Here is a 25,423-nt window from a genome sequence, read left to right on the forward strand (position 1 = left end):
TGAACAGGGAACACTTCTACACTGCCGGTGGGAATGTAAACCAGCACAACCACTATGCAAAACAGTGTGGAGATTCCCTAACGAACTAAAAGCAGAACTACCATTCGATCCAGGAATCCAACTACTGGGTTTCTACCCAGAGGAAAAGAAGTCATTATACGAAAAAGATGCTTGAACATGCATGTTTATAGCAGCACAATTTGCAACTGCAAAAATGTAGAACCAACCCCAGGTGACCATCAATCAATGAGCAGATAAGGAAACTGTGATATATATAGCTAAGCTATGAGGATGCAAAGGCATAACAATGACACAAAGGATTTTAGGGACTCAAGGAAAGGGTGGGAAGAGGGCAAGGGATAAAAGACTGCAAATTGAGTACAGCGTATGCTGCTTGGGTGATGCATGCACCAAAATCTCACAAATCACCACTAGAGAACTTTCTCTTGTAATCAAACACCACCTGTTCCCCAGTAACCTATGGAATTTAAAAAAATTAAAAAAAAGAGAAAGTCTATTGATTTTTATGTCTAACACCGTATAGATTAGACACCAAAACTCTACTACATGTTGTATTTGGTGTACTCTCAACTCAGCATCATGGCCGCACACTGTCCTTCTTTTGTGTACTTTTGAGTACACAATTCCAACCCATTCAGATTTGTGATAAGCTAATTTAACCTATCTTTAGGAAGATAGGAACAGCCATGGAAGTTCCCACTAGATTTGGGAAGAGCTGGCAGTTATGGTGGAATTTATGGGCGAAGCATGTTGAACAGGGTACTAGAATCTAGAATGTAAAGTGTTACCAATATTGCGCTTCGGAGTTTAACTTATAAATATTCTCTTCAAGTTATACAATACATTGAAACCATCATGCCTTGGACACTTTTTCAAGTGACAGCATGGAAGAAATATTTTATTTAAAAAGAACTGGGAATTTTGGGAAGAAAAGCAGTGTGGTTCCACAGCGGTAGCAGCAGCAGTTAGGCTCCAACTGCGTGAGCTCAAGCACTGGATGAATGAAAATACAAAAGCATAAAGAAAGCGGACAATGACTATTAGCTCTTATTTGCAAAATAATTGCTCTTCTCCCTCTCTTCCTCTTTCTCCTTCTCGTTGTTGCCAGTCGAAAGTACTGCAGAAGAGAAAGAGACTTCAAATTCTACATCCAGGACATCCTACCTGAGTGACCTTAGGAAAACTGCTTCATTTCTTGTCCTTATATTTCCTATCCATAAAGAGGAAATAAAAATATTGATCTCACCAGATTATCAAAAAAAATAAAAGAACGATTGCATATATCACACTTCTTGTAAATGTATCCCCCAAAATACGCGTACAGAATAAACTAAAAGTCTCAATAAAAGAAAAGAAAAATTAATGAGTAAAAACGAGTGATGGATGCTGGGTGTAAGGCGGATATGCACTGATGCAAATTGCAGGATGATTTCTCCTACTTAGGGTATTGGACTCCATTCCCACTGATGGTTGCTACAACGTGACAGACCCAGTGCTGCAGATCTGATGCCTTTGCATGAGAAGCCAGAGGTCTACATTTGGATGTAAAATTTCCCAATTTGAAAAGAGTCTGGGTGAACTAAAATGTATCTGAAGACCTGATCTGGCCTGCAGTTCACTGCATTGCAATCCCTGATTACACACATTATTTACTGAACCTACCACTTTGAGCAATCGAGCCAACTGAATGATTCAGAATGCCTCAGCTTGCTGTGCAGAAATGTAGGCAGCTTTCCCAGCTGAAATTTTCTGAGCCCACTTTTGGAGAAACTTCTTCTCTCCTGCTCCCCTCCAAAGTGCCATTCTGAAGTCAAGGAAGGTGAGTGAGGGCATAGTTAAATATTAATTTATTTCCAAGTTAAATTTATTGAATCACGATTTACATATAAGTGCACCCTTTCTTAATTTTTGTGGGTAAAAACCAGGTATATATGTTTATGGGATACATAAGATATTTTGACACAGGCATGCAATATGCAATAGCCACATCACAGCGAACGGCGTATCCATCCCCTCAAGCTTTTACCCTTTTTTGTTACAAGCAATCCAATTATAGTATTTTAGTTATTTTAAAATGTACAGATAAATTGTTACTGACTATTGTCCCCTGCTGTGCTATCAAATAGTAGGTTTTATTCATTCTTTCTTTTTTTCAATAACTATTAACCATCCCTACCTTCCCCTTAGCCCCTCACTATTTCCCAGCCTCTGGTAACCATCCTTATACTCTCTATTTCCATGAGCTCAATTGTTTTGATTTTCCGATGCCACAAATAGGAAAGAACATGCGACGTTTGCCTTTCTGTGCCTAGCTCATTCACTTATGACACAATAATCTTCCATTCCATCCATGTTGCAAATGACAGGAGCCCATTCTTTCATGGCTGAGTAGTACTCCGTTTTATATATGTACCTCATTTTCTTTACCCATTCATCTGTTAATGGACACTCAGGCTGCTTCCAGATCTTGGCTATTGTGAACGTGCTCCAAGAAACAGGAGTGCAGGCGTCTCTTCGATGTACTGGTTTCCTTTCTCTCAGGTATGTGCCCAGCAGTAGGACTGCCAGGTCTTACTGTAGCTCTAGTTTCAGTTTTCTAAGGAACCTCCAAACTTTTCTCCACAGTGGCTGTATTGATTCCCATTCCCACCAACAGTGTACGTGAGCTCCCTTTTCTCCACATCCTCTCCAGCGATCATTATTGCCTCTCTTTGGTATATAGGTCAGTTTAACTGTGGTGAGATGATATTGCACGATATCATTGATTTGCATTTCTCTGATGACCAGTGATGTTGAGCACCTTTTTCACGTGCCTGTTTGCCATTTGTATGACTTCTCTTGAGGAATGTCTCTTTAGGACTTTTGCCTATTTTAAAAATCAGATTATTATTTTCCTATAGTTGTTAAAGCTCCTTATATATTCTGGTTATTAATCCTTTGTCAGCTGGGTGGTTTGTAAATATTTTCTCCCCTTCTGTGAGTTGTCTATTCACTTTGTTGATTGTATACTTTGCCGTGCAGAAGACTTTTAAATTGATGTGACCCCATCTTTCTGTGTTTGCTTTGGCAGGTATGCTTGAGGGGTAGCACCTAAGAAATCTTTGCTGAGACCAATGTACTGGAGAGTTTCCCTGATGTTTTCTAGTCTTATAGTTTGAGGTTTGAGATTTAAGTCTTTAATCTATTTTGATTTGAGTTTTGTATATCACAAGAGATAGGGGTCTAGTTTCATTCTTCTGCACATGGATAATCCGTTTTCCATATCCATGTAAAATTGTTTAAGGAACAGCTATTCTTCCCATTGTTGCATTCCAGTGTTTAATAGTTATTTATTTTTTTCTGTTTCTTTCAGCACTATTTATTGAAGAGACTCTCCTTTCATTAATGTATGCTCTTGACACCTTTGTCAAAAATGAGCTCACTGTAGGTGTATGGATTTACTTCCGGGTTCTCTATTCTGTTCCATTGGTCTGTGTGTCTGTTTTAATGCCAGTACCATGCTGTTTTGGTTACTATAGTTCAGTAGTATAATTTGAAGTCAAGTAATGCGGTTCCTCCAGTTTTGTTCTTTTTGTTTAGGAGAGCTTTGGCTATTCTAGGTCTTTTTCAATTCCACATAAATAGTGTACCCATTTTAAGCATGTAGTTGGCTGAACTTTGGTAAATGCATATAGTCATATAAACACATTATAATCAAGATACAAAATATACCTACCAACCCATCAAGTTCTTTTGTGCACCTGTGAATTCAATTCCCTGCTCTTCTCCGCTCTCAGTAACTCCTAACCTGCCTTCTGTTGCTATTGATTAGATTTGCCTTCTATGGAATTTCACATCAATGGAACAGTACTGTATATAGTCATTTGTATCTGGCTTCATTCAGTCAGCCAAATTTGTTTTTTGCAATGCATCTATGTTACATGCACCGATATATCATTCCTTTTTATCTTTGAGTCTTATTCCATTTATGGATATAAAGAAATGTGTTCATCAATTTACCCGATGTTGGACACTTGGGTTATTGTGAATACAAGTACTATGAATTTGCAAGTACACATCTTTGTCAGTCTTTTAAAATTTAGCCATCCTAGTGGACATGTGGTGGTAACTCACAGTAGTTTATATTTCTTTGACAGCCAAAGGTGGTGGGAGTCTTTTCTTGTGCTTATTTGCCATATGTATATCTTCCTTTGTAAAATATCTGTTCAGATATGTTGCCCATTTTTTTAACTGTGTCATTTGTCTTATGTTCTGGATATGAGCCCTTTGTCAGCATCAAGATTTGCAAATATTTCTTCCGGGGCTGCAAAATCAGTCTTAATACTGAAAACAATAATCTTTTGTGGTTTACATATTGTTTTCACTTCCGTCACCTAATTTTACCCTTAGAAAAATCTTGCCAAGGAGGGAGAAGACGTTTTATACCTTAATGTTTCAGATGAGGAAAACAAGACTCAGAAGAAAGTGGCCCATTTCATGTCACATGGCTGTTAAATGATAAATATGGGATGACTAGCTGCATTTAGTGTGTTTACTCCGAATTCATCCACTTATGTGTAAGCTCTATGAAATGTAGGCATTTTTGTTCTTTTGTTGCTGTTTTACCTCGAAGCATCTACAGTGCTTAAAACTGCACCTGACACACGGTAGCTAGTTAAATAATTTTTGATTAAACTCTTCTTTTCCTAATAAGTCCACGGTCCGACTGATAGAAAGCTGCCTCACCCTTTGAGTTCAGTGGCTCTGACCCTATTCTTGCGTCTCCAGCATGCACCTAAATCGGAGCCACAGGACTGGCCCAGGGAGAGACACAGGACAAAGGCTGGTGTCATCGGAGGAAATCCCAAGACTTCTGGGGGAACTAGCGGAGAAAGACTTTGTAGTGTCTTTTCCACTGAACTCCAAAGTGGGACAGTTTGATATTGGAACTACTGTATTCCATTTATCATCAGAAGAGGTAAGCCCTTCTGAGAATTACAGCCAGTGCAGAGATGAGGCAGATGACAGAGAGACAGTGAGCACTGGCGACGTCTTCTAAGCCATAAACCCAGCAATATTGTGGTGTGGCAAAACAGCATAAATATTTATTAGCTTTTCAGGTTCTGAGGGCAAAGAAATTGGGAGCAGCTTAGCTGGGCTGTTTCAGCCCAGGGGTTATCACCTGATGTTGGCCAGGACTGTGATCACTAGGTGCTAGGTGCTCTGTTTCTAAGGAGGCTCATATTTCCGGTCAGCTGGTCCTGACTATAGCAGGAGTCCTCAGTCCATCTCCATGTGGGCCTCTCTACTGGCTGCCTGTATGTCCACATGTCATGGCAGCTGTCTGGCTTGTCCCAGAATGAGTGCTTCAGGAAAGAGCAAAGCAGAAGTAGAAATGTAGTTTAGGATCCAGCTTCAGAAGTCACATGCCATCATTCTGCTAGGCTCAGTTCCTTAGAGGCAAGTCACTACATCTAACCCACATTGAAAAGAAAGGGTATTGGACTCCACCTTCTGAAGGCAGGAGTGTCAAAGAATTTCTAAACGTATTGTGAAACTGTCATACCAGCCAGGTGTGTCTTGAAGGTCAGTGTCTTAGTCCTTTTTGTGTTGCTGTAAAAGAGTATCTGAGGCTGGGTAGCTTACAGAGAAAAGAAGTTTATTGAGCATACAGTTCTGCAGGCTGAGAAGCTCAAGGGCATGACTCTGGCTTCTGCTGAAGGTTTTGATGCTGCATCATAACACGCTGGAGAAGGTCAAAAAGGGAGCAAACGTGTGTGAAGAGGAGAAAAGTTGACAGGCTTTGTAACAACCCACTCTTAAGGGAACTTAAGCACTCCCTCAAGAACCAATGCAGTCTTTTGAGGGTGAGGATTAACTTACTACCATGAGAACAGCACTTAGCCATTGACGAGGGCTCTGCCCCCATAACTCAGACATCACCCACTAGATTCCACCTCACAACGCTGCCATAATGGGGACCACATTTTAACCTGGGTTTTGGTGGGGGCAAACCAACCACATCCAGCCACGGTAGCCTACTTCAAGACTCTGCATTTCATGCACTATCACCACCGCCACCACCATCATCTGAGGGATCTGTGGGGATCGCTCCTGTGTGAGGCCCCTAGGAAATGGGCCTCGCCATATGGTGAGCTTGAGCCCGGACACAGATCCCCGGTTGGGGAAGTCGAGCTGAGGGAAAGCAGGAACCGAGAGAGGGACTATGCTATTCAAAATAATTAACAGACATTACTTTATGGATATGAGGACTTGGGAGGCATTGTGTCCACTTTCGGCTCCTTATGGTTTATTGCTTGATTGTGTTCATTTTGGACCCTTGTTACCTTCATTGTAAAATATTAACTAAGTATTTACACTTGGTAACTTACTTACCATAACTTACTGGGTGTAACTGTAACTTGCTTAACTTAAGTATTTACAATTGTTAAGTACTTACTGGGCGTAACTTACTTGCTGGGTGTAACTTACTTGCCTTGACCTACTGGGCGTAACTTCCTTACCTTAACTTACTGGGCGTAACTGACTTACTGGGCTTAACTTACTTACTGGGCATAACTTAGTGGGTGTAACTTGCTTACTGTAACTTAAGTATGTTGATCTGGCGTAAACAACATTAACTTCAGAAAAGTATATAATGGAACATATTGCAAAAATAAAATTGCTGCTTGGACATAGCCTGAGCCAGCCCCCCAGACTCCACTTTTCTTTTTTCTTTCACTTCCGCGCACTCTCTCCCTCAGGTTGAACGAGACATCTACGTTGGCGGTCTCGGGGACTCCAGCAGGTTGGTAGCCCCCCGGCAGACGTGCCGGACCCCAACAATCATCTCCATTTCATGAACTCACAATTCTATCACCACCGCCGCTGCCATCATCTCCATTCAATCTTTTTTTTCCTCATTCTTTTTTCCCTTGAATAAACTAGTCAGAGATGTGTTTTCTGTCACTTTCAATACTCTTAACTGATATAGAAATCAAAAATATGTCTTCTTGCTCTAACTGTAGTGTCCTACTGATAAGCCACAGCTGACACATTATGGTCTGAGTTTTGACATTGAAGGACTATACTTTTATGTCGTGTGCAGAGTGCAGGGAATTCTTAGAACATGAAGAGCATGTGTGCCCGTCTCTGATCATGCTAACCTCAGTGAATTGAAATGGTTTTTCTGTGCATGTGAGCTGAACGAACAGGCCGGATGGTTCACTCATCCCGAGCATTCATCTTTGCATCCTTAGGGCCTCACAAAGTGTGTGGTGTAAATTAGAGGCCCAATACACATTCACGGAACACGGGAGGACGGATGCAATTTCACTGCTTGAAATGATCATTGATGTTTAAGGTGGTTAGAATTTTGCTTTTATGATACATCCTCTCGATAGCTATGATTTGTTTGAAGCTGAAGCCCTCAGGAAGGAATGCAACACCCTCCAACCCCCTGAAATGGCAGCACTGTTCCTATGGAAAAATAGAGCCCAGTGCAAGACACTACACTCCATGATTAGTGATGTTCCCGAACGCCTGCTGATGGAAAACAAAGACTGCCCGTAATAGAATTGCTCTTTAGTCATTCAGAGAGACTCATTTAATCAAAGCCTGCTAGCATAAACTGCTGCCTTACAGCATGAGGCCTCTTTGGAAGAACATTAACTCTTGCCTCTCCCCAGAGCCCAAGTTCCACATGTTTTACAACCATGTTTGCTCCGTCAGCACCATGTGTACAGGACTACCTACTTTATTTTACTTATCTCTTAATCTAGATGCCCACTGGCTTTGCCAGTAAGAAACCAGGCGACCACATACTTAACACTCCCCAGAAATCAGAACGCTGTGTCTTGTTGCTATCAGTGCACTGGTTTTCTGCCCTTCACATTGTTTTGAACTCATTTCAGAAAAGATGTTTTGTACACATCCCTTTCCCATATATTGGGTACAAATAAAATGCGTATGAATAGATAAATGAATGAACAAATGAATTCAGGGTGCTACCAATGTGACCAAAAGTTGATATTTCAAATCCTTCTGGCCTTATAAAATCTTAGAGTGACTTCTGTTATTGAATTTGGTCATGATCCCAGGGACCAGAACATAATTTCCCCAAAATATGGCACTTTGGCAGTTGAGAATGACGCAGAAGCAGAAGCAGAAGCAAGAATGCCACTATGACCTCCTCCTGCCATTCTACCCTGAGCCATGGTCAAAAAGGCATTCTCTGACCTACCTGCCCAGACAGAAGGCTGTGATACCCCCATTCCAGACGGGTCCTGCCATGTACCTGAAAACCAAGGAAAATCTCAACAAACAGCCTTGTTACATCCCTGACCCCCTCCAGTTTATTACCAATGGGCCATACCCCTTTCTGTCTAATCACCCTTTTACGTAACTGTCCATTTCTCATTGAATCAATGCATAAAGTCAAACTTTTTCCTGGGTCTTTGGATTTTTATTTCTGAAGGCTCCCATGTCATGGAAAACCTTGGTTAAAGACATTTGTTATGCTTTTCTCTTGTTAATCTGTCTTTTGTTATAGGGGTATCAGCCATGAACCTTGCAGCGAGGAAAAGATGTCCCTTTCTCCCTGCTACAATGACACTGACAATGAGACAAGAACCATGTAAGGTGCTTTTCATGCATTCACGTCCTCCATCCTCAGGACTGCCGGATGTGGCATCATCATGCCCATTCTGTGCATGTGGACATCGAGAGACTGCACAGCCTAGACAATCACAGAACTGATCGGTAGCAGGGCGTGGACTTGGACTCAGACCCTGTGAAGCCACACTACCGTTCCCTCAACCATTTCACTTTCCTCACTCTGGGGGATCGGACCCAAGTCCAAAACTCTGCAAGTGCAACGTCTGACTGAGGGATCCGGCTCTGAACCTGCCTCCCCAGGCTTTGAAACCTAGTTCTACCATGTATTAGTCTGTTCTGTTTTCATGCTGCTGATAAAGACATACCCAAGACTGTGTAATTTACAAAAAAAAAATTTTTTTAATGGACTCATAGTTCTGTGTGGCTGGGGAGGCCTCACAATCATGGCAGAAGGTGAAAGGCACATCTTACATGGTGGCAGGCAAGAGAGAATGAGAGCCAAGTGAAAGGGGTTTCTCCTTTTGAAGCCATCAGATCTCATGGGGCTTATTCACCACCATGAGAACACTAGGGGGAAAACCACTCCCAGGATTCCATCATCTCCCACTGGGTCCCTCATACAACATGTGGGAATTATGGGAGTTACAATCCAAGATGAGATTTGAATTGCCAAACTGTAACACGCCATCACTGCAGATGTGAACTGAGGAGATGTACTAGCTTCCAGTGGCTGCTGCAACAAAGGACCACAAACACAGAGACTTAAAATAATGCAGATCGACTCCCTTACAGTTCTGGAGGTCAGAAGCTTGAATTCAATGTGTCAGCTGGGCTAGTTCCTCTGGGGACTTCGGTAGAATACATTGCCTTGCTTCTTTCAGCTTTTAGAGGCTTCCACATTCCTTGGCTCCTGGCCCCTTCCTCAGATCTATCAAACCTTCAATTCTATTATCACATCTTCTGCTTTTGACACCAAATCTCCCTCTGCCTGTCTCTGAACTGTAATTACATGGGGCCCATCAGATTAGTCTCATCTGAAAACCCTCAGGTTAGTCATACCTTCAAAGACTTCATTACCACGTAAGCTATATATTCACAGGCTATAGATTCTAGACACAGGCAGATTTGGGTGAGGGTGGGAGTGGGGGTAGAAGGTATTATTCACACCAAAGTAATGTTAGTTACCTAAATTTTGCTGGGCCTCAGCTTCAAGATCCATCAAATGGGGATGAGATTTTTTTTTTTTTTTTTTTTGCCTACCCTTAGCATTAGGAGAATCAAGTTGGTTAAATCAAAATAAGCTCTAGGTAAAACCCTTCAAAGAAGCTGGCACATGTTTATCTATTAACAAATGTGAGGTATTTATATTCAGATTACTGGTTCAAGGGGGGTCTAAAGGTAGATAAAATACTTGAACAAAAAGGGGTGAGTTGGAGGGTCCGAGAATGCCTACAGATAAAAGGCGTGAGGGAGACAGAGGAATCAGGGCCACTTGGTGGGGAAAACACTAGCCACCTGCTGTTCCTATGGCTCCCTGGGATGGCAACTCCCAAACCCTGGGTGGGGTGGACCCACGGGAGCGTCTGTAAGGGTGTCAAGTTTGTTTCATTGCCTGATGTTAAAATAGCACCGGACAATAAATACTAAATGAAATTTTCCTTCCCCATGCAAATTCAATTCACATCTTCTCATAAATCCTGCCTGAGGCTTCCGATACAATTTCTTAGGCCCATAACCCCATCCAAGGTCACTCTGAAATTAGTTTGGAGATAGTTTTCTATATGGCAGGCATTGGTTGAATAAGAAAAAAGGAGAAATTATGCTTGGCTTCTTTCTGATGATATTCATGTGGTTAAAGAAAACCCAACATCTAACACCGTCCACTGCCCTGGAACTTGCCGATGCCTTTAGTTTACTGTATTATTTTAATATATGGCCTAAGATTACTGTACAATAGAAGAGATTCATTCTAATTTACCTGGCCAAAAAGGGAGTCACTGTATATCACCTCTCACAAGGATTTCAGATATTTCTGTTGCTCTCGTCCAAAGAGAATTTAGCATCACGTTCTTACATGTCAACACAAAAACATATTGAGGAATACAACCACAAGATCATCACAATGCAGTAACTGTAAAAGAAAGATTCTTTTCCCCCTAAGGAGAATAAACAATTTCTTTATTTTCCTGCCTTGACAGTCCCTTCATGTCAACATCAATTTCACACTTGAAGGAAATGCATAATTTCTCTATGGCAAGTTTAGACGAACAATAGATGAATCAAAACTCCTGTATATATTTTTCTAATTAATAAAATCAAGGCATGCTTATTGCAGAAGATTTGGCAACTGTCAACAAATGAAAGAATGAGACTCTCAGATCATGAGAATATACATTTCCCGTTTCACTCTCCTCCTCCGAAACGGTACATTGCCCCGGACGTGGTAGGGTCTCAACAGTTCATGGTTTGAATTCAGTAGAAAATAAATATCACTCATAATTTCACTGTTATTAAAATTGCATGCTGTTTCACTTTTAGCCTGTTGACTATGTTGTGTGTGTGTATACATATATATATGTGTTTATATATACACATAAATACATAATAGTATATACAAAATATATTTACACACATAAATATATATTTAACATTCATGAATATATACACACATAAATGTGTAAATATATACTTATATATACATATCCATTTTGGTCATTAACAAAGTCAGGTTCTACCCTATACCTTTTACATCATGCCTCTTTTAACACACCAGTAAATCGAGAGCATTTTCTCATGTCAATCAATCTCTTAAAACACCAGTTGTTACATTGTGCTCTGTGAATATGCTAAAGTGATTTAATCGTGCCCCTATTCCTCGCATTTAAGGAATCTAATTGTTTTCTATTATCAATAACAAGGTGAACGTTATGCTTAGGTATCATACTTCTGATTATTTACTTAAGATGAATCCTAAAATACAGAAACAAAAGGTTATTAAAATGTTAATGAATCTTGGCACACACTGACATATTGCTTTTCTATACAGGAAGTTCTCTGAAGCTTTCTGTTGGTTACAGTTCCATTCATGGGGAGTTTTAACGCAATACACTGTCCCCAGTTGCAGCCCAAGGAAGTTTAGGTTTTTACATGCTAAGGATACTTTTACCTTTAATTATGCCTCACCTCATTTTAAGAAATCTGAGGTTCTTTTAAGGAAGGGGTATTAGTCCGGTGTGGATGGAGTTAGAATTCAGGACTCTGTGAACTTGGCCATTTATTTTTCCTAGGCTGGGACTGAAATTTAGCACGTCCTTCAATGTTGAGCCTCGGTGACTACCTGAGCAGCCGTGACTTTTTGCCGACAGAAGCCACGGCCATCTTCATAACCTACTGGATTTGTAAAAGATACTTCAAAATGTATCCTGCCCTGAACACTTACCTGAAATCACAGTACTTATTACAGGTGTTGCTAGGCTTTGTTTTCAGAATTTTGTTAAGGAAGCACATAAAATCCTTATCACAGTTTAAAAAATGTTTTGAAAGCCACATTTCAATATAGTTTCATTCCTCAGAATTCCTATGAATTTTATTTTAGGAAATTAAAAACATTATTCTGAGGAAAGATTCATAAATGTCACAGAATTGTCAAAGCAATCTATGACACCAAAAACAGATAAAAATGTCTTTTTTTTTTTTTTCTTGAGATGGAGTCTCACTCAGTCGCCCAGGCTGGAGTGCAGTGGCATGATCTCTGCTCACTGCAACCTCTGCCTCCCAGGTTCAAGCAATTCTCCTGCTTCACCCTCCAAGTAGCTGGGATAACAGGTACCTGCTATCATGCCCAGCTAACTTTTGTATTTTTAGTAGAGACGGGGTTTCGCCATGTTGGCCAGGCTGGTCTCGATCTCCTAACCTCAGGTGATCCATCACCTTGGCCTCCCAAAGGGCTGGGGTTATAGGCGTGAGCCACCGTGCCTGGACAAGAAGGCTTACTTTAAAGGGATCAAAGAAGCAATCAGGAGAAAACATACATTTCCCATACAGAAGACACTTTGTGACCTGTAAAGGGCTCTAGGACTATGGTGTCTGTGCACACGTGTGTGTAGATAGATATGTATTTTGTACAGCACTGTTTCTGTTAGTGTGGCCCATGTGTCACCATGGCTGTGCAAGACTGTGTTCGGTGAGGCCTAACTGGATTTTCGGTGGGTGCTTACCCACCCACCAAAATGGACATTAAATCATCTCAAGGCCTCCCAGCTCCCCTGCTCTGCTTCCAGCTGTGTTGAGCTGGGCAGAACAATAACACACAGGGAAACACTTCATACCATTACATCTTGCTTTCGATCCTTTGATTGACTTAAGGAGAAAGGCTTCCTCTGGGGTGTGTACGTCTCTAATCCTTCTGTAGAACCTGCCAACCCTCTGTTCTAACACAGAAGCAAGAAACAGCCCCCGGAACTGGCTGCAGACCATAGTCTCTTCCTGGAATTCATTAGTAGTGACTCCTTTCATTATGTGATTCCCACAATTAACTTCTAAATCCCAGTTTTCCTAATTTTCCCATTTTTTGATGGCTTCCCTTTGGAATAAACTGACTTGCATTTGAAAGTAAAAGCAGTCTTTTGGATATATACCCAGTAATGGGATTGCTGGGTCAAATGGAATTTCTATTTCTAAGGCCTTGAGGAATCGCCACACTGTCTTCCACAATGGTTGAACTAATTTACATTCCCACCAACAGTGTAAAAGTGTTCCTTTTTCTCCACATCCTCTCCAGCATCTGTTGTCTCCAGATTTTTTGATGATCGCCATTCTAACTGGCGTGAGATGGTATCTCAATGTGGTTTTGATTTGCATCTCTCTGATGACCAGTGATGATGAGCATTTTTTCATATGATTGTTGGCCTCATATATGTCTTCTTTCGTAAAGTATCTGTTCATATCCTTTGCCCACTTTTGAATGGGCTTGTTTGTTTTTTTCCTGTAAATCTGCTTGAGTTGTTTGTAAATTCTGGATATCAGCCCTTTGTCAGATGGGTAGACACATGTACACGAATGTTCATTGCAGCACTGTTTACAATAGCAAAGACCTGGAATCAACCCAAATGCTTATTGATAATAGACTGGATTGGAAAAATGTGGCAGATATACACCATGGAATATTATGCAGCAATCAGAAATGATGAGTTCGTGTCGTTTGTAGGGACATGGATGAATCTGGAAAACATCATCCTCAGCAAACTGACACAAGAACAGAAAATGAAACACCGCATATTCTCACTCATAGGTGGGTGATGAAAAATGAGAACACATGGACACAGAAAGGGGAGTACTAAACACTGGGGACTATTGAGGGGAAAAGGGGAGGGCCAGTGGGAGGGGGAGGTGGGGAGGGATAGCCTGGGGAGAAATGCCAAATGTGGGTGAAGGGGAGAAGAAAAGCAAAGCACACTGCCATGTGTGTACCTACGCAACTGTCTTGCATGCTCTGCTCATGTACCCCAAAACCTATAATCCAATAAAAAATTAAAAAAAAAAAAAAAAAAAAAAAGAAAGTAAAAGCAGTTAGAGGAGCATGTAAGTGACCTTTCAGGTGTGACGTGGACGTGGTGAACATCGTGAAAATGTTGTTATTGTCAGAGTTTCAGGAAACCTGGACCAAGCTCCACCGTTTTTATTCCATAAGCCCTCCACCTTTTTACTGATTTCAGGTAAAAGAGTGATCTACACACACCGCGGTTGAACTGTGTATGTTGAGATCATCTCTGTGTCTTGATATTAAATACCAAATCCAATCATCCTCTCCCATCAGTGATTTCAGCCACCCACGTGGTCTTTTCTGCCTGTAGATCTGCCACTATAAACCTGTAGACCAAACAAAACGTTGCTCTCATCCATGTTACGCTTGCATCTAGGAGTGAGTAATCAAAATCACAGTCAGCAAGTTTCCCAGACTTCGGGAGCTGTCCAAGGACAATGCCGAGTAATTACAGACAAAGACTCTCAGTGACTGAAATTGACAATGACTGAATTGAGAGGATACTTTCTTTCATTTGCAGAGTCTCAGTTGATTTCTCCTGTAGATTTTGAATTTGATCCTGAAACAATTACATCATATGTTGGTATTCTGTATACAAATGAGAAACTCATTTGACTCTGGAGGATTTCTGAGTTCCAGTTTTAGGAAAAGGGGTCACTGGTCTTATGCTATGAGTTGAATTTACCCCCAGCATCTTTTTTCTGTGATTGAAAAACTGCATCTACCTTTAAGACAAAGATTAAGTATCTAGAACTACCTGCATTTATTAATTGGAATCTTTGTTTAAAGACATAAACCTCTTCAAAAAAGGGAGGCAAAAAAGCTTTTAATGGTACCCCTGATTAGAATGGCTGGTAAACGGATCATTTATTTTTTCTAGTGCTGATCACAGAGCTTTTAAATGAAAGTTAAGTGTTCCCTTTAGAAAAAGTTCTAAAAAGAAAAGAGCAAGTTTATATAGAAAATAAAAATAAAATAAAAGAGCAGTTGAGAAAGGATAAAGTAAGCAGGTACTTTATACCTTAGTGGGTCGCACTGAGAAGCTGAAAACCTAGTAGTTTAAAATGCGATCGGCTGGGCGCAGTGGCTCACGCCTGCAATCCCAGCACTTTGGGAGGCCGAGGCAGGTGGATCACCTGAGGTTGGGAGTTCCAAACCAGCCTGGTCAACATGGTAAACCCTGTCTCTACTAAAAATACAAAAAAAAATTAGCCAGGTGTGGTAGCGAGTGCCTGTAATTCCGGATACTCGGGAGGCTGAGGCAGGAGTACTGCTTGAACCTGGGAGGCAGAGGTTTCAGTGAGTTGAGACCGCTCCAGCCTGGGAGACAAGAGTGAAACTCCATCTCAAAATAAAAAAATAAATAAAAATAAAATAAAATGCTACCTAAAATCGAATATCAATGGAATCATAAACATGTCTTCTTGTGTCTGGTTTCCTTCAGCATCACTTAGGGCTCCTCTGTGTTTTCCCAATGCTTCTGTAGCTGGTTTTTTTCATTGCTGAGTAGTATTCCACTGCTTAGTTGTACCACAGTTATTTATCCACTCACCAGCTGGCAGACATTTGTGTTATCTACAATGTGGGCTATTAGGGAAACAGCAAAATGACAGGCATAAGAGACCACTGATTGCCTAGAATTGAGACAGAAATAAAAATGTTATGCAAAGGGTTTCTGAAAGCTGACTTTTTTCTGGTGATGGAAGCTGGGTTGTAGTGATGGCTGAACAATGAAAGGCATCTTCTAAAACTCATTCAACTGTGTGCCTAAAATAGGTCAATTTGACAGTGCGTAATTCATAACAGAAGAGCTTTAAAAAGGCTCTAAGTGGACTATAAAGTCCTATGCCCACATTGCCAGTTTCTCTAACTGATGCCACAGTTAGTCACCAGGGTTAAAAGACTAAGAAGTCACCAAGGAACATTTTGACACTGATCAACACACATCACGGCAGGTGAAGGCTATCGGAAGAAAGTTGCTTTTAGAAATGGTAGAAAACCCAAACCGTATATATCAGCAAGACCTCCTGTTCAAAAGAACAACAGCTGGAGTGAAATTTTTAGAACATAAGAAACAAGATGATACTTTGCACCGGTTGGACTGTAACTAAAGCTTCTTCAGACAGATCCCATAATTTTTCTTTCATTTCTTTTTTAAATGTTCCATGAAATACTATTGTCTTTCTAACTGTTCCCCAGGCCTTCAAGACACAGATGATGCCAACACGGCATTTGTCCCATCAAGCTAAGCACAGCAGGGGAATCTGGAGGTTTCAGGGTGTTTCATAAAATACTCATAATAAAGGGCTGTCATGGAGCGGGAAGGCACAGACCTGAGACCGTGTGGCCCGTACAGGTAAGTGATGAAAGGAAATGGCTGTCACAAGGAACACACCCTCACCCACAGAAACATCCAAGGAACACACCCTCACCCACAGAAACATCCAAGGAACACACCGTCACCCACAGAAACATCCAAGGAACACACCCTCACCCACAGAAACATCCAAGGAACACACCCTCACCCACAGAAACATCCAAGGAACACACCGTCACCCACAGAAACATCCAAGGGACACACCATCACCCACAGAAACATTCAAGGAACACACCCTCACCCACAGAAACATCCAAGGAACACACCGTCACCCACAGAAACATCCAAGGCTCTTCTGTAGAGATGCAGAAATCTATTTACCTGTTTACAGTGAACACTATCAGAACTAGTGACTGCAAATGTTCATGATCCTTAACAAATGGAAAACACTTTTAGATTTTACAGTGTGTGTGTGTATGTAAAATACATATGTAAGTATAGATATTGGTATGGATAAGATATAGATATAAATATGGATCTACAGACATAGCTATATAGATTAGATACAGACATATATATACACTAGATACAGACAAATAGACGTACATAGACGGAGATACAGACACAGACATAGACATTTATTTTCCCGGTAGGACTACTACTGAAGGTTTTCATGCTCAGAGAGGACACAAGGGGTGATACACCTGTGCATGCACACGCACATACACACAGAGACACACACAGTTATTGAAGCTGCAAGTTCAGAAATTTACATGAAGACAGATATCAGCACATGGTTTTCTACATGGAATGGGGTGTGTCATTTTAGATATTTCTGCCACCGCAGATATTTTTGGTAGTTCCAATGAATGGAGAGCTTTCTTTTTCCTCGAAGCAATATCTAGTGGCCTTCAGAGGACTCTGAAATCAGAAGCCGATGCAACCAGACGTTAGCTATGATCTACAACACCAGAGTGTACTGACGAAGGATTCTGATGAACATCAGCAAGCAGCATAATATAATTATTGTTGCCATTAGGTTATTATTTATGCCACACGCATGACTTCCGTAGCTGTAGCAAGAGAAGCGGTCAGTATTTTAGTATTATGGCACTCTGGAGAGCCTATCAAAAAGCCACAGCAGCTTCTGCAAGCAAAGACGCACGGCGGTAACTCAGCGCCATTACCCACGGAAAGCGGGTGTTCAATAATTTAATTCTAAATGTGGTGCTCCACTTGGAAACAGAAGATATTAAATATCAGATATATGGATATAATAAAAGCAAAGCAATACAGGGGTAAATTAAGGCAAATCTCATACTCCCTCGTGCTACTGTATAATGAGATTGAATGAGCGTCAGGAAATGGTGAGTGAGTCAGCCTGAAGTCTGATTTCACAGAGAATGGGGCTCCTCATTCCCCTTGACTGCCAAGCCATATGCTTGAGTTACTGCTGCCTCCTGGCTCAGTCTATATGTTTCTCAAGGAGGCAATGCAGATAAGCTAACATTTACTGGGACAAAACTCAGTGCTATCTTAAGAAGAATCTGAAGCACTATTCCCCACAATGTCCAGAAAATATCTTTGCACACTTCATCTTAACTTGCATTTCTCAAACACTGGTTTTTCAAGAAACGGCCATTATCCTATCTATACCTGTATGAGCTCAGTATTTTTCTCTAAAACAACACATTCCTGTGAGGATTATTTTCATAATTATATGAGTGGCAACATATTGTACATTACTATTCAAGGTTTTCTCCCCATTCAACATGACAGTTTTGGGTCAATTTATTGTTGACATACAGGGATCAAGGGCATCCCTTGTAATTGCTGCATAAAATCCTATTACATGAACACAGCATTTTAAAATTAATTCACAACTTGATGAGCATTTAGGCTGTTTAAACCGTCTGTTATTACCAAAAAAATAAAATAAAATAAATGCTGCAATTACAGCCCTGTATCCATCTCTCCAGACCCTCGGCTAAGCTTTCGTCTAGAGCATATACATCTAGAACTGGAATTTCGGGGTCATATGATGCAGGTTTTAAATATTATTAGCCAGATACTCACAAATATATCTCTAAAGTGGAAGAACCATTTTACACATCCTCCAGAAGGGTATAAGAGTTTGTTGTCTCCCTTATCCTCAGAAAAACATTTTATTATTTTCATATTTGGTTTATTTTATTTTTATTTTTTCTGAGAACGAGTCTTTGTGCCAGGCTGGAGAGTAGTAGCATGATCTTTGCTCACTGCAACCTCTGCCTCCTGGGTTCAAGTGACTCCCCTGCCTCCGCCTCCTGAGCACCTGGCACTACAGGCACGCACCACCATGCCTGGCTACTTTTTTGTAGTTTAGTAGAGATGGGGTTTCCCCATGTTGGTGAGGATGGTCTTGATCTCCTGACCTTATGATCTGCCTGCCTTGGCTTCTCAAAGTGCCAGGATTACAGGTGTAAGCCACAGTGCCTGGTCAGATTTTTTTTTTTTTTGCTAATATAATTAGGAGAAATGATGACTAGTAGTTTTGAAAACAACATCTTGGTGTGTTGTATTCCTAATGCAGAAGTTATTACAACAAACTTGAATGAAAATGCTTCTGACAGATTCTAAATTTAAACATAATGGGGAAACGTTGTTAACTTTGATACAGGCTTGATATACAACTAATGTGATTCATCTTGTACTTTGGAATATTTAAATTTAGACTCTGGAAATAAACGCATCCTTCATGGTCTAGGAGGATTTGGGTATGTGTGCCCCACATACAACATGGGCGTTTTAACAATCTACAAATGATAAGAGATGGGTTTCCTTTAATGCTTCTGCTGATTATTTGAAAGCGTGTGCACACGTGTGACTGTACTTGATTCTCACAGCAGTCCAGCGAAGGCTGGCATTGTTATGCCAATATTACAGGAGAGGAAGTTGCTTTTCCTCTCTGGTGATCCGCCAGACAGACATCACTGCTACGCGCAGCATAACAATGGGAGCTAAGCATGAGACTTCTGGATCTCACATTTCTGTTCTTCCCACTCTCTGCGGAATCATCATTTGGATGGTAATAAATGCAACTGGTGATCCACAGTCAGCAGGGAGGATGTGGAAACTATTTAAGGCATCGTAAATCACAGTTGCCCAAAAAAGGAAAGTTATGCCATTTTGATGACTTCATACCATGTCTCAGGTTTCTTTTTGGTCTGGTGATACCCAGATTCTGGGTGTCAAAAGAGCTGATTGTCTCATCTAGTGGATGACAGACTGCTGGGAAATTAACTTTAACAGGCATTTCCTTAAGTTTCTAACATATGCACAATAACTGTCCTGGTACAGTGCTTATGTGAGTTTCCCCACCTTATTATATTTGACTGCGAATTTCTAAGGGAGCCTAGTGAAGTGAAGGCGGTAGTGGGGGACTATGCTCTTTTCATCATCCTACTGGAAATCCCACATGTGGATTCTTTATAAATTGCTGAAATAGAGGTTTCTGGTTGCCCCCCTACCCCAGGCTGCTCTTTCTTTAGAGAAGAACACTAATTCTGAACTGGGAACACTGCTGGCAATAAATCATGTTTCCCACTTTCCTTTGAAGTATGGTTTGGCCACGTGATTAAGGTCTTATCAATGAGATGCAAGAGAGAGAATTAGGGTTGAAAGAGTTTCCAAGAAGGTTGACTCTTTTTTTTTTTTTTTTGAGACAGAGTCTTGCTCTGTCGCCAGGCTCCAGGCTGGAGTGCAGTGGCACAATCTCGGCAGTGAGTCAACCCAGTTAAAAAGACCCTTTTCTGTCCATTTTCCTTTGCCTGCAATGCTGATGCAATGACTGGCACTCCGGAAGCCATGTTGATCTATGAGGATGTAAACCCTCCATTCACATGGTGTTGAATGAAGAAAAGTGCCTGGGACCCTAATGATACTGGGGAGCTGCCAGCCCTGTCCAGCCTACCACCAGCTTCTTTTATGTGAGAAAGAATAAACTTCTGTCCTGTTTGAGATATTCCTATTTGTTTTAGAAAACACTCTAACCTAACCCTAACAAATACAGTTTGAGATGTGTTTATTGATGCTACTCTGTTCTAATCCTCAGTGTGCCGTTATGATTTAATCACATCTGTCTATATTTGAAATGTTAATTACCTTTTATTTATAGCATCTCATGTTATTACTTAAAACCTACTTAAGGCCAGGCATGGTGGCTCACTTCTGTAATCCCAGCACATTGGGAGGCCAAGGCAGGTGCATTCCTTGGGCTGAGGAGATCGAGACCAGCCTGGGCAACACGGCGAAACTCCGTCTCTACTATATATGCAAAAATAAGCCAGGAGTGGTGGTGCACGCCTCTACTCCTAGCTACTTGGGTGGCTGAGGTAGGAGAATCACTTGAACCCAAGAGGCAGAGGCTGCAGTGAGCCAACAATTTGTTTTAAAATGAAACATGTTATTTACAAAAAATGTAAAATCACTGTTACAATGAACAAATAGATAATTATGAAAGTAGATTAAATTTAGCTACGTACTCTTGCCTATCTACAACGTGTTAGCTAAGGATGGAAGTTGTAAAGACATACTAGCCTTACGAGAGATGCACTTCTCTTCAATCAGACCTTGCTGGAGAACTTAAATAAATGTAAGTCTCTGTCATTCAAGCATATTTCACCTCACTTCTGTGTAACACCTAAAAGCATCTACATATCAACTATGGTAAGCTTTGGTAAACACTCAGCTATTCAGAGAACTACAAGGGAATGAAAATATGGAGGTTTTGTTACCTATTTATCTAAGTTGACAAAGGAGTATAGTGAGCAAGAGTCTCAAAATGCAAAATGCAATTTGATGGACGGAGCATGACCAGTTATCCTGCAAGGCAATGCTTAGTCACGGCAGATCTGAGAGCTGTGGTAACATTCACATGTTCATACTGTTATGATCAGATTCTCAGCAACCTAACTTCTTCAAGCAGGGAAGGGTGCGTTTCAACTTAGGTAAGAGATCTTCACTCACTCCCGGTGAGCTGATCATTAGCACAAAAGTGTCTCCTTAATCCATAAAATTAAACCTTTCACAGTGACTTAACTTCATTAACGCAGCTTCCTGATCCATGCCAAATTATTAGCAATACAAAAATCTATGACTCTCAAGCTAATTAAGACTGTTTCTTTTGCATGATGATGATCAGATTCTGACTTTTAAGAATAACTGGAAAACACTCAAAGAGGGTAGGAGGAAATGATAAAGCAGAACAGCTTCTGAAGCAAAACCTACTAATACGATTAAGACATCTACTCTCTAACACATTTTCCAATTATCCTTAAGAAAAGCACCTCTCATCCCAGTCCATCACTATCTGAAATAATGGAGCATGGTTTTTCTGTGTTTAATTCTCCAAAGGCAGAAGTAAAACAAAAAGTTTTAAAGTGAGGATAAGAGTTGAATATATGAATAAATGTATCTTATTTTTAAAATTTCTATTTTAGCTGCAGATGTCTTATGTGATAGGTAATACAAGCACACAGCAAAAAAAAAAAAAATTAAACAGTTCAAATGGTTCACTGGAAAAAGTAATTCACATTCAGCCTTTTCCCCCAGCTTCCCAGTTCTCTCCAGCAGAAATCCCAGTTGCCAGTCCTTTGTGTAGACTTCTGGGGACATAGTCTGCTCACAAAAGTACCTTTCTCAGGGTTCCCCAAATGCAGGCTCATTATATATGCAGCTGCGTGCCTTACTTTTTGAACAAGTACACAGAAAACCACTAAATATGTGTGCATACAGATTTGTATCACAATACATATATACTAGAGATATGATCTAATTCTAGAACAAATTATCAAATTAAACCAATATTTAGAGACAGCCCAATGTGTGCCAGACACCGCTGTACAGAGACCTGCTCCTGAAACGGCAAGACTTCCGTTCTAGAGCGTCGTCATTAAGCAAAGCCTTCCTAGCTGCTGCGTAAAATCCCGACCGATGTCAACACATTTGTGTATCAACAAAACACCCGTAAAATGTACATATTTACATGCATGCATTTTCATACCTATATCGCATTTATAGGTACTATATGAATATATAATGTGCATGTAGAATATCTACATGCATATATAATACACACACACAACATATTGCGTGTGTACCTGTATGTGTATAAGCTTTTTCCATCACCCAGACCCATGGTATGAGGAAGCATATCCTGGCCTACAGAACGCAAGAAGAAAAAAGAAAAAAGGAAACAAAAAACTGGCATCAGAATCTACAAAGAGACAAGGAACAGTCTTCATTTAGAATGAAGAATTAGGGCTTTTAAAAGAAGAGCCTGATAGTCTATTCAGGGCACCTGTTTCTTAAAAGAAGACACTGACACAGATGAAAGAAAACTAAATGGCAAGAACCAAGCATTTGTGCATTTGGATGTGCTCTGGATGTGCTGAGGCTCTGGAAGCCCCTGGAACTATAAAAAGGCAGCTTACGCTTCCGTGGGGAGGAGCCAGCATTGGGCCAGCCATGCCATCTCTCCGTGTCCAAGATGAACTGAACTATTTGTCAGAAATGAATGATAAAAAAGGAAAAAACATTTTCTAATGCTTCAAATCCCTCGGCTTCTCATAGACAAGACTACAACTACTGCTTCTACTGACACATAAAAATAGATGGCAAAAAAAATCACAAGAGAAAATAAAAGTTCATTAGTTGAGATTCTTTCCCCAAATGTATTCTTTTCTTTTGATAAGAACATCTATTCATCCACCCTCTCATCCTCCTACCCACGCATCCCTTCATTTGCCCATTAATCTATCCATTCATCCATCCATCCCCCCATCCGTCCGCCCATGTGTCCATCTATCCCAATTTTTGCTAACCACAAAACACAAAGGAAATCTTTTATTAAGATGGCACCTTCTTTCCAAATTATATTAGTGGTACAGACGTGTTTGCGTGTGTGTATCTGTAAGTTCATCCAGCTCACCAGGGTGGCACACACATATCACTACATAAACATCTAGGGCTGCACTCAAACAGATTTTCTCTTTTCCCTCTCATTTGCTCTACAAGCAAATCTTCAAGAAGTAAAAAGGAAAGTGCGGAACCAGAGCTGCCGATAATCCAAATTCTAAAACCAATGCTGAGCAAAGTAGAGAAAAGAACCCAAATGAAATCATCCCCACATTGGTTTCAAGCGCTCCTTGGTAATAAGCCAAAAAAATCATAATAGCTATCAGCTGAGATTCATGAGATCCCTGCTAGAATAAATAATGAAAAATCAGGATATTTTCCAAACACTGAGGTATGAAGTTTAAAAATGCACCTCAGACATAATGCATGGCATACCGGAATTCACCCTTTCATTATGGTTGACATTTTAGCAGCACCATCAGCAAAAAGCAACCTACAGGTAACAAAAATATGGCACCAGACTAGGAAATCCCCAGAGCCACAGAGGAGATTTCAGGAAAGTGAAATAAAACAAGAACTACTGAGTTTCCAAGCCTCTCTCTGCCCAGCTGTGAATTGATTGTTTCTAATTTGGTGCCTATCAGAGATGGAGTCAAGTTTTAATTTCTCCCTAGAGTGATCCACAATTCCCTGCAATTCTACCACAGACAGTTCACTGTACCATCAGAAAATGCCTGTCCATGAATACAATCATATGCATCATATTTAAGTAAACACTGCAAACGTGGAATGCACCCGTGTAAAAAGAGACGTAGAGACTCTGGTTTCTAACACTTGCAAAATGGGCCATTCCGTGAGACAGGCAGACTTTCAATTCGTCTAATAACATGGATTAGAGAGAGGTCATGTTGAAGAGGAACACCATTTGTGGGTAAATTCCATCCGCACACTGCAGTCCTTGCAGGTGATACAGTGCTCTGCTGGGGTCTTAAGTAGGTCCGCTGTGAATAACAGCCCACCTTTCCCAAATGAAGGATTCCATTCATCTTACCTGGAGGCCCTGACAGCATATACTACACACACCAAATGCAAACCACCGTGGAAATGCTTGTGAGCAATCTAAGAAAACAAAATGAGGCCACGTTTGCAGCTGATCTGAACATGTCGGGCGCCAGTTGGGACTCACCTGTTTTCCAAGCCAGCCGATTTCTTCTGACAAAGGATGACAGCTGGTGCATACTTCCCAGTATAATCCGTGCGCTCCTTGACATCCCAAATGGAAGGGCTGCTGGCTCGCACGCCAATGATGTTCACGCCTTTCTTCACCTTCGCCCTGTGGGAGACAGTAAGTGTGGGTCTGAGTCAGCTCTAGGGAATCCCCGGGTCATGCCGGTTCTGGGAACATGGGGAGCGCTGCCTTGCAGGTGTAAGCTTACAAATGTGCAGTAGCTTTCCAATCCATCTGCCCTATTTTGTTCAGTGATTCCTACCTTTAATAAAGAGCTAAGGTATGCTGACAGCCAGCAAACATTAGATACACAAAGAAATAGAGTATCGTTGCACCAGCTTGTATCTTTAAATAAAGCCAGAGTCAAACAGAAACACACCAGCATCTGGAGACCTTCGCCTGGCAACACGGAATCGAAAAAGGCAATGAACTTGAAGTGCAAACGCCAAGATTGTAGGAAGAACGCACATTCACTGAATGACTGCCAGTGTCAGGCGCGGAGGGACGTTTGTCTATATTATCTAACCTTCCCAGCAAGGTTCCCAGCTTAAAATGAGGACGCCGAGGTTCAGACAGGGTGGGGATTAATGACGGCCGCAAGCGATCCACCCGCCTCGGCCTCCCAAGGTGGGAGCTGCCGCGCCCAGCCCCGTTTCCATTTTACAGTCTTGTCCTCTTACTGTATGATTTATTTTCCTTATGTTCCTTCCAATTCAAGTTTCTAAAAGAAACGTAGAATAATGAAATCCCATGTCTACTAAAAATACAAACATTATTTGGTGGTGTGCCCCTGTAGTCCTAGCTACTCAGGAGGCTGAGGTGG

The 25,423-nt window shown here is 41.0% G+C and overlaps 1 protein-coding gene across 1 annotated transcript in view; it reads right to left on the reverse strand.

Annotated features, from left to right (window-relative positions):
* The window catches only part of TMEM132D (transmembrane protein 132D), an 880,461-nt gene that overhangs the window by 462,143 nt on the left and 392,895 nt on the right, over positions 1-25,423 (reverse strand). Inside the window, exon 3 of the mRNA XM_035258183.3 lies at positions 24,559-24,705. Within this exon, the coding sequence (XP_035114074.2) occupies positions 24,559-24,705 (147 nt within the window). The remainder of the gene's footprint in view (positions 1-24,558; positions 24,706-25,423) is intronic.

The sequence above is a fragment of the Callithrix jacchus genome, chromosome 9 (assembly GCF_049354715.1).
Source record: "Callithrix jacchus isolate 240 chromosome 9, calJac240_pri, whole genome shotgun sequence".
NCBI classification, from domain to species: domain Eukaryota; kingdom Metazoa; phylum Chordata; class Mammalia; order Primates; family Cebidae; genus Callithrix; species Callithrix jacchus.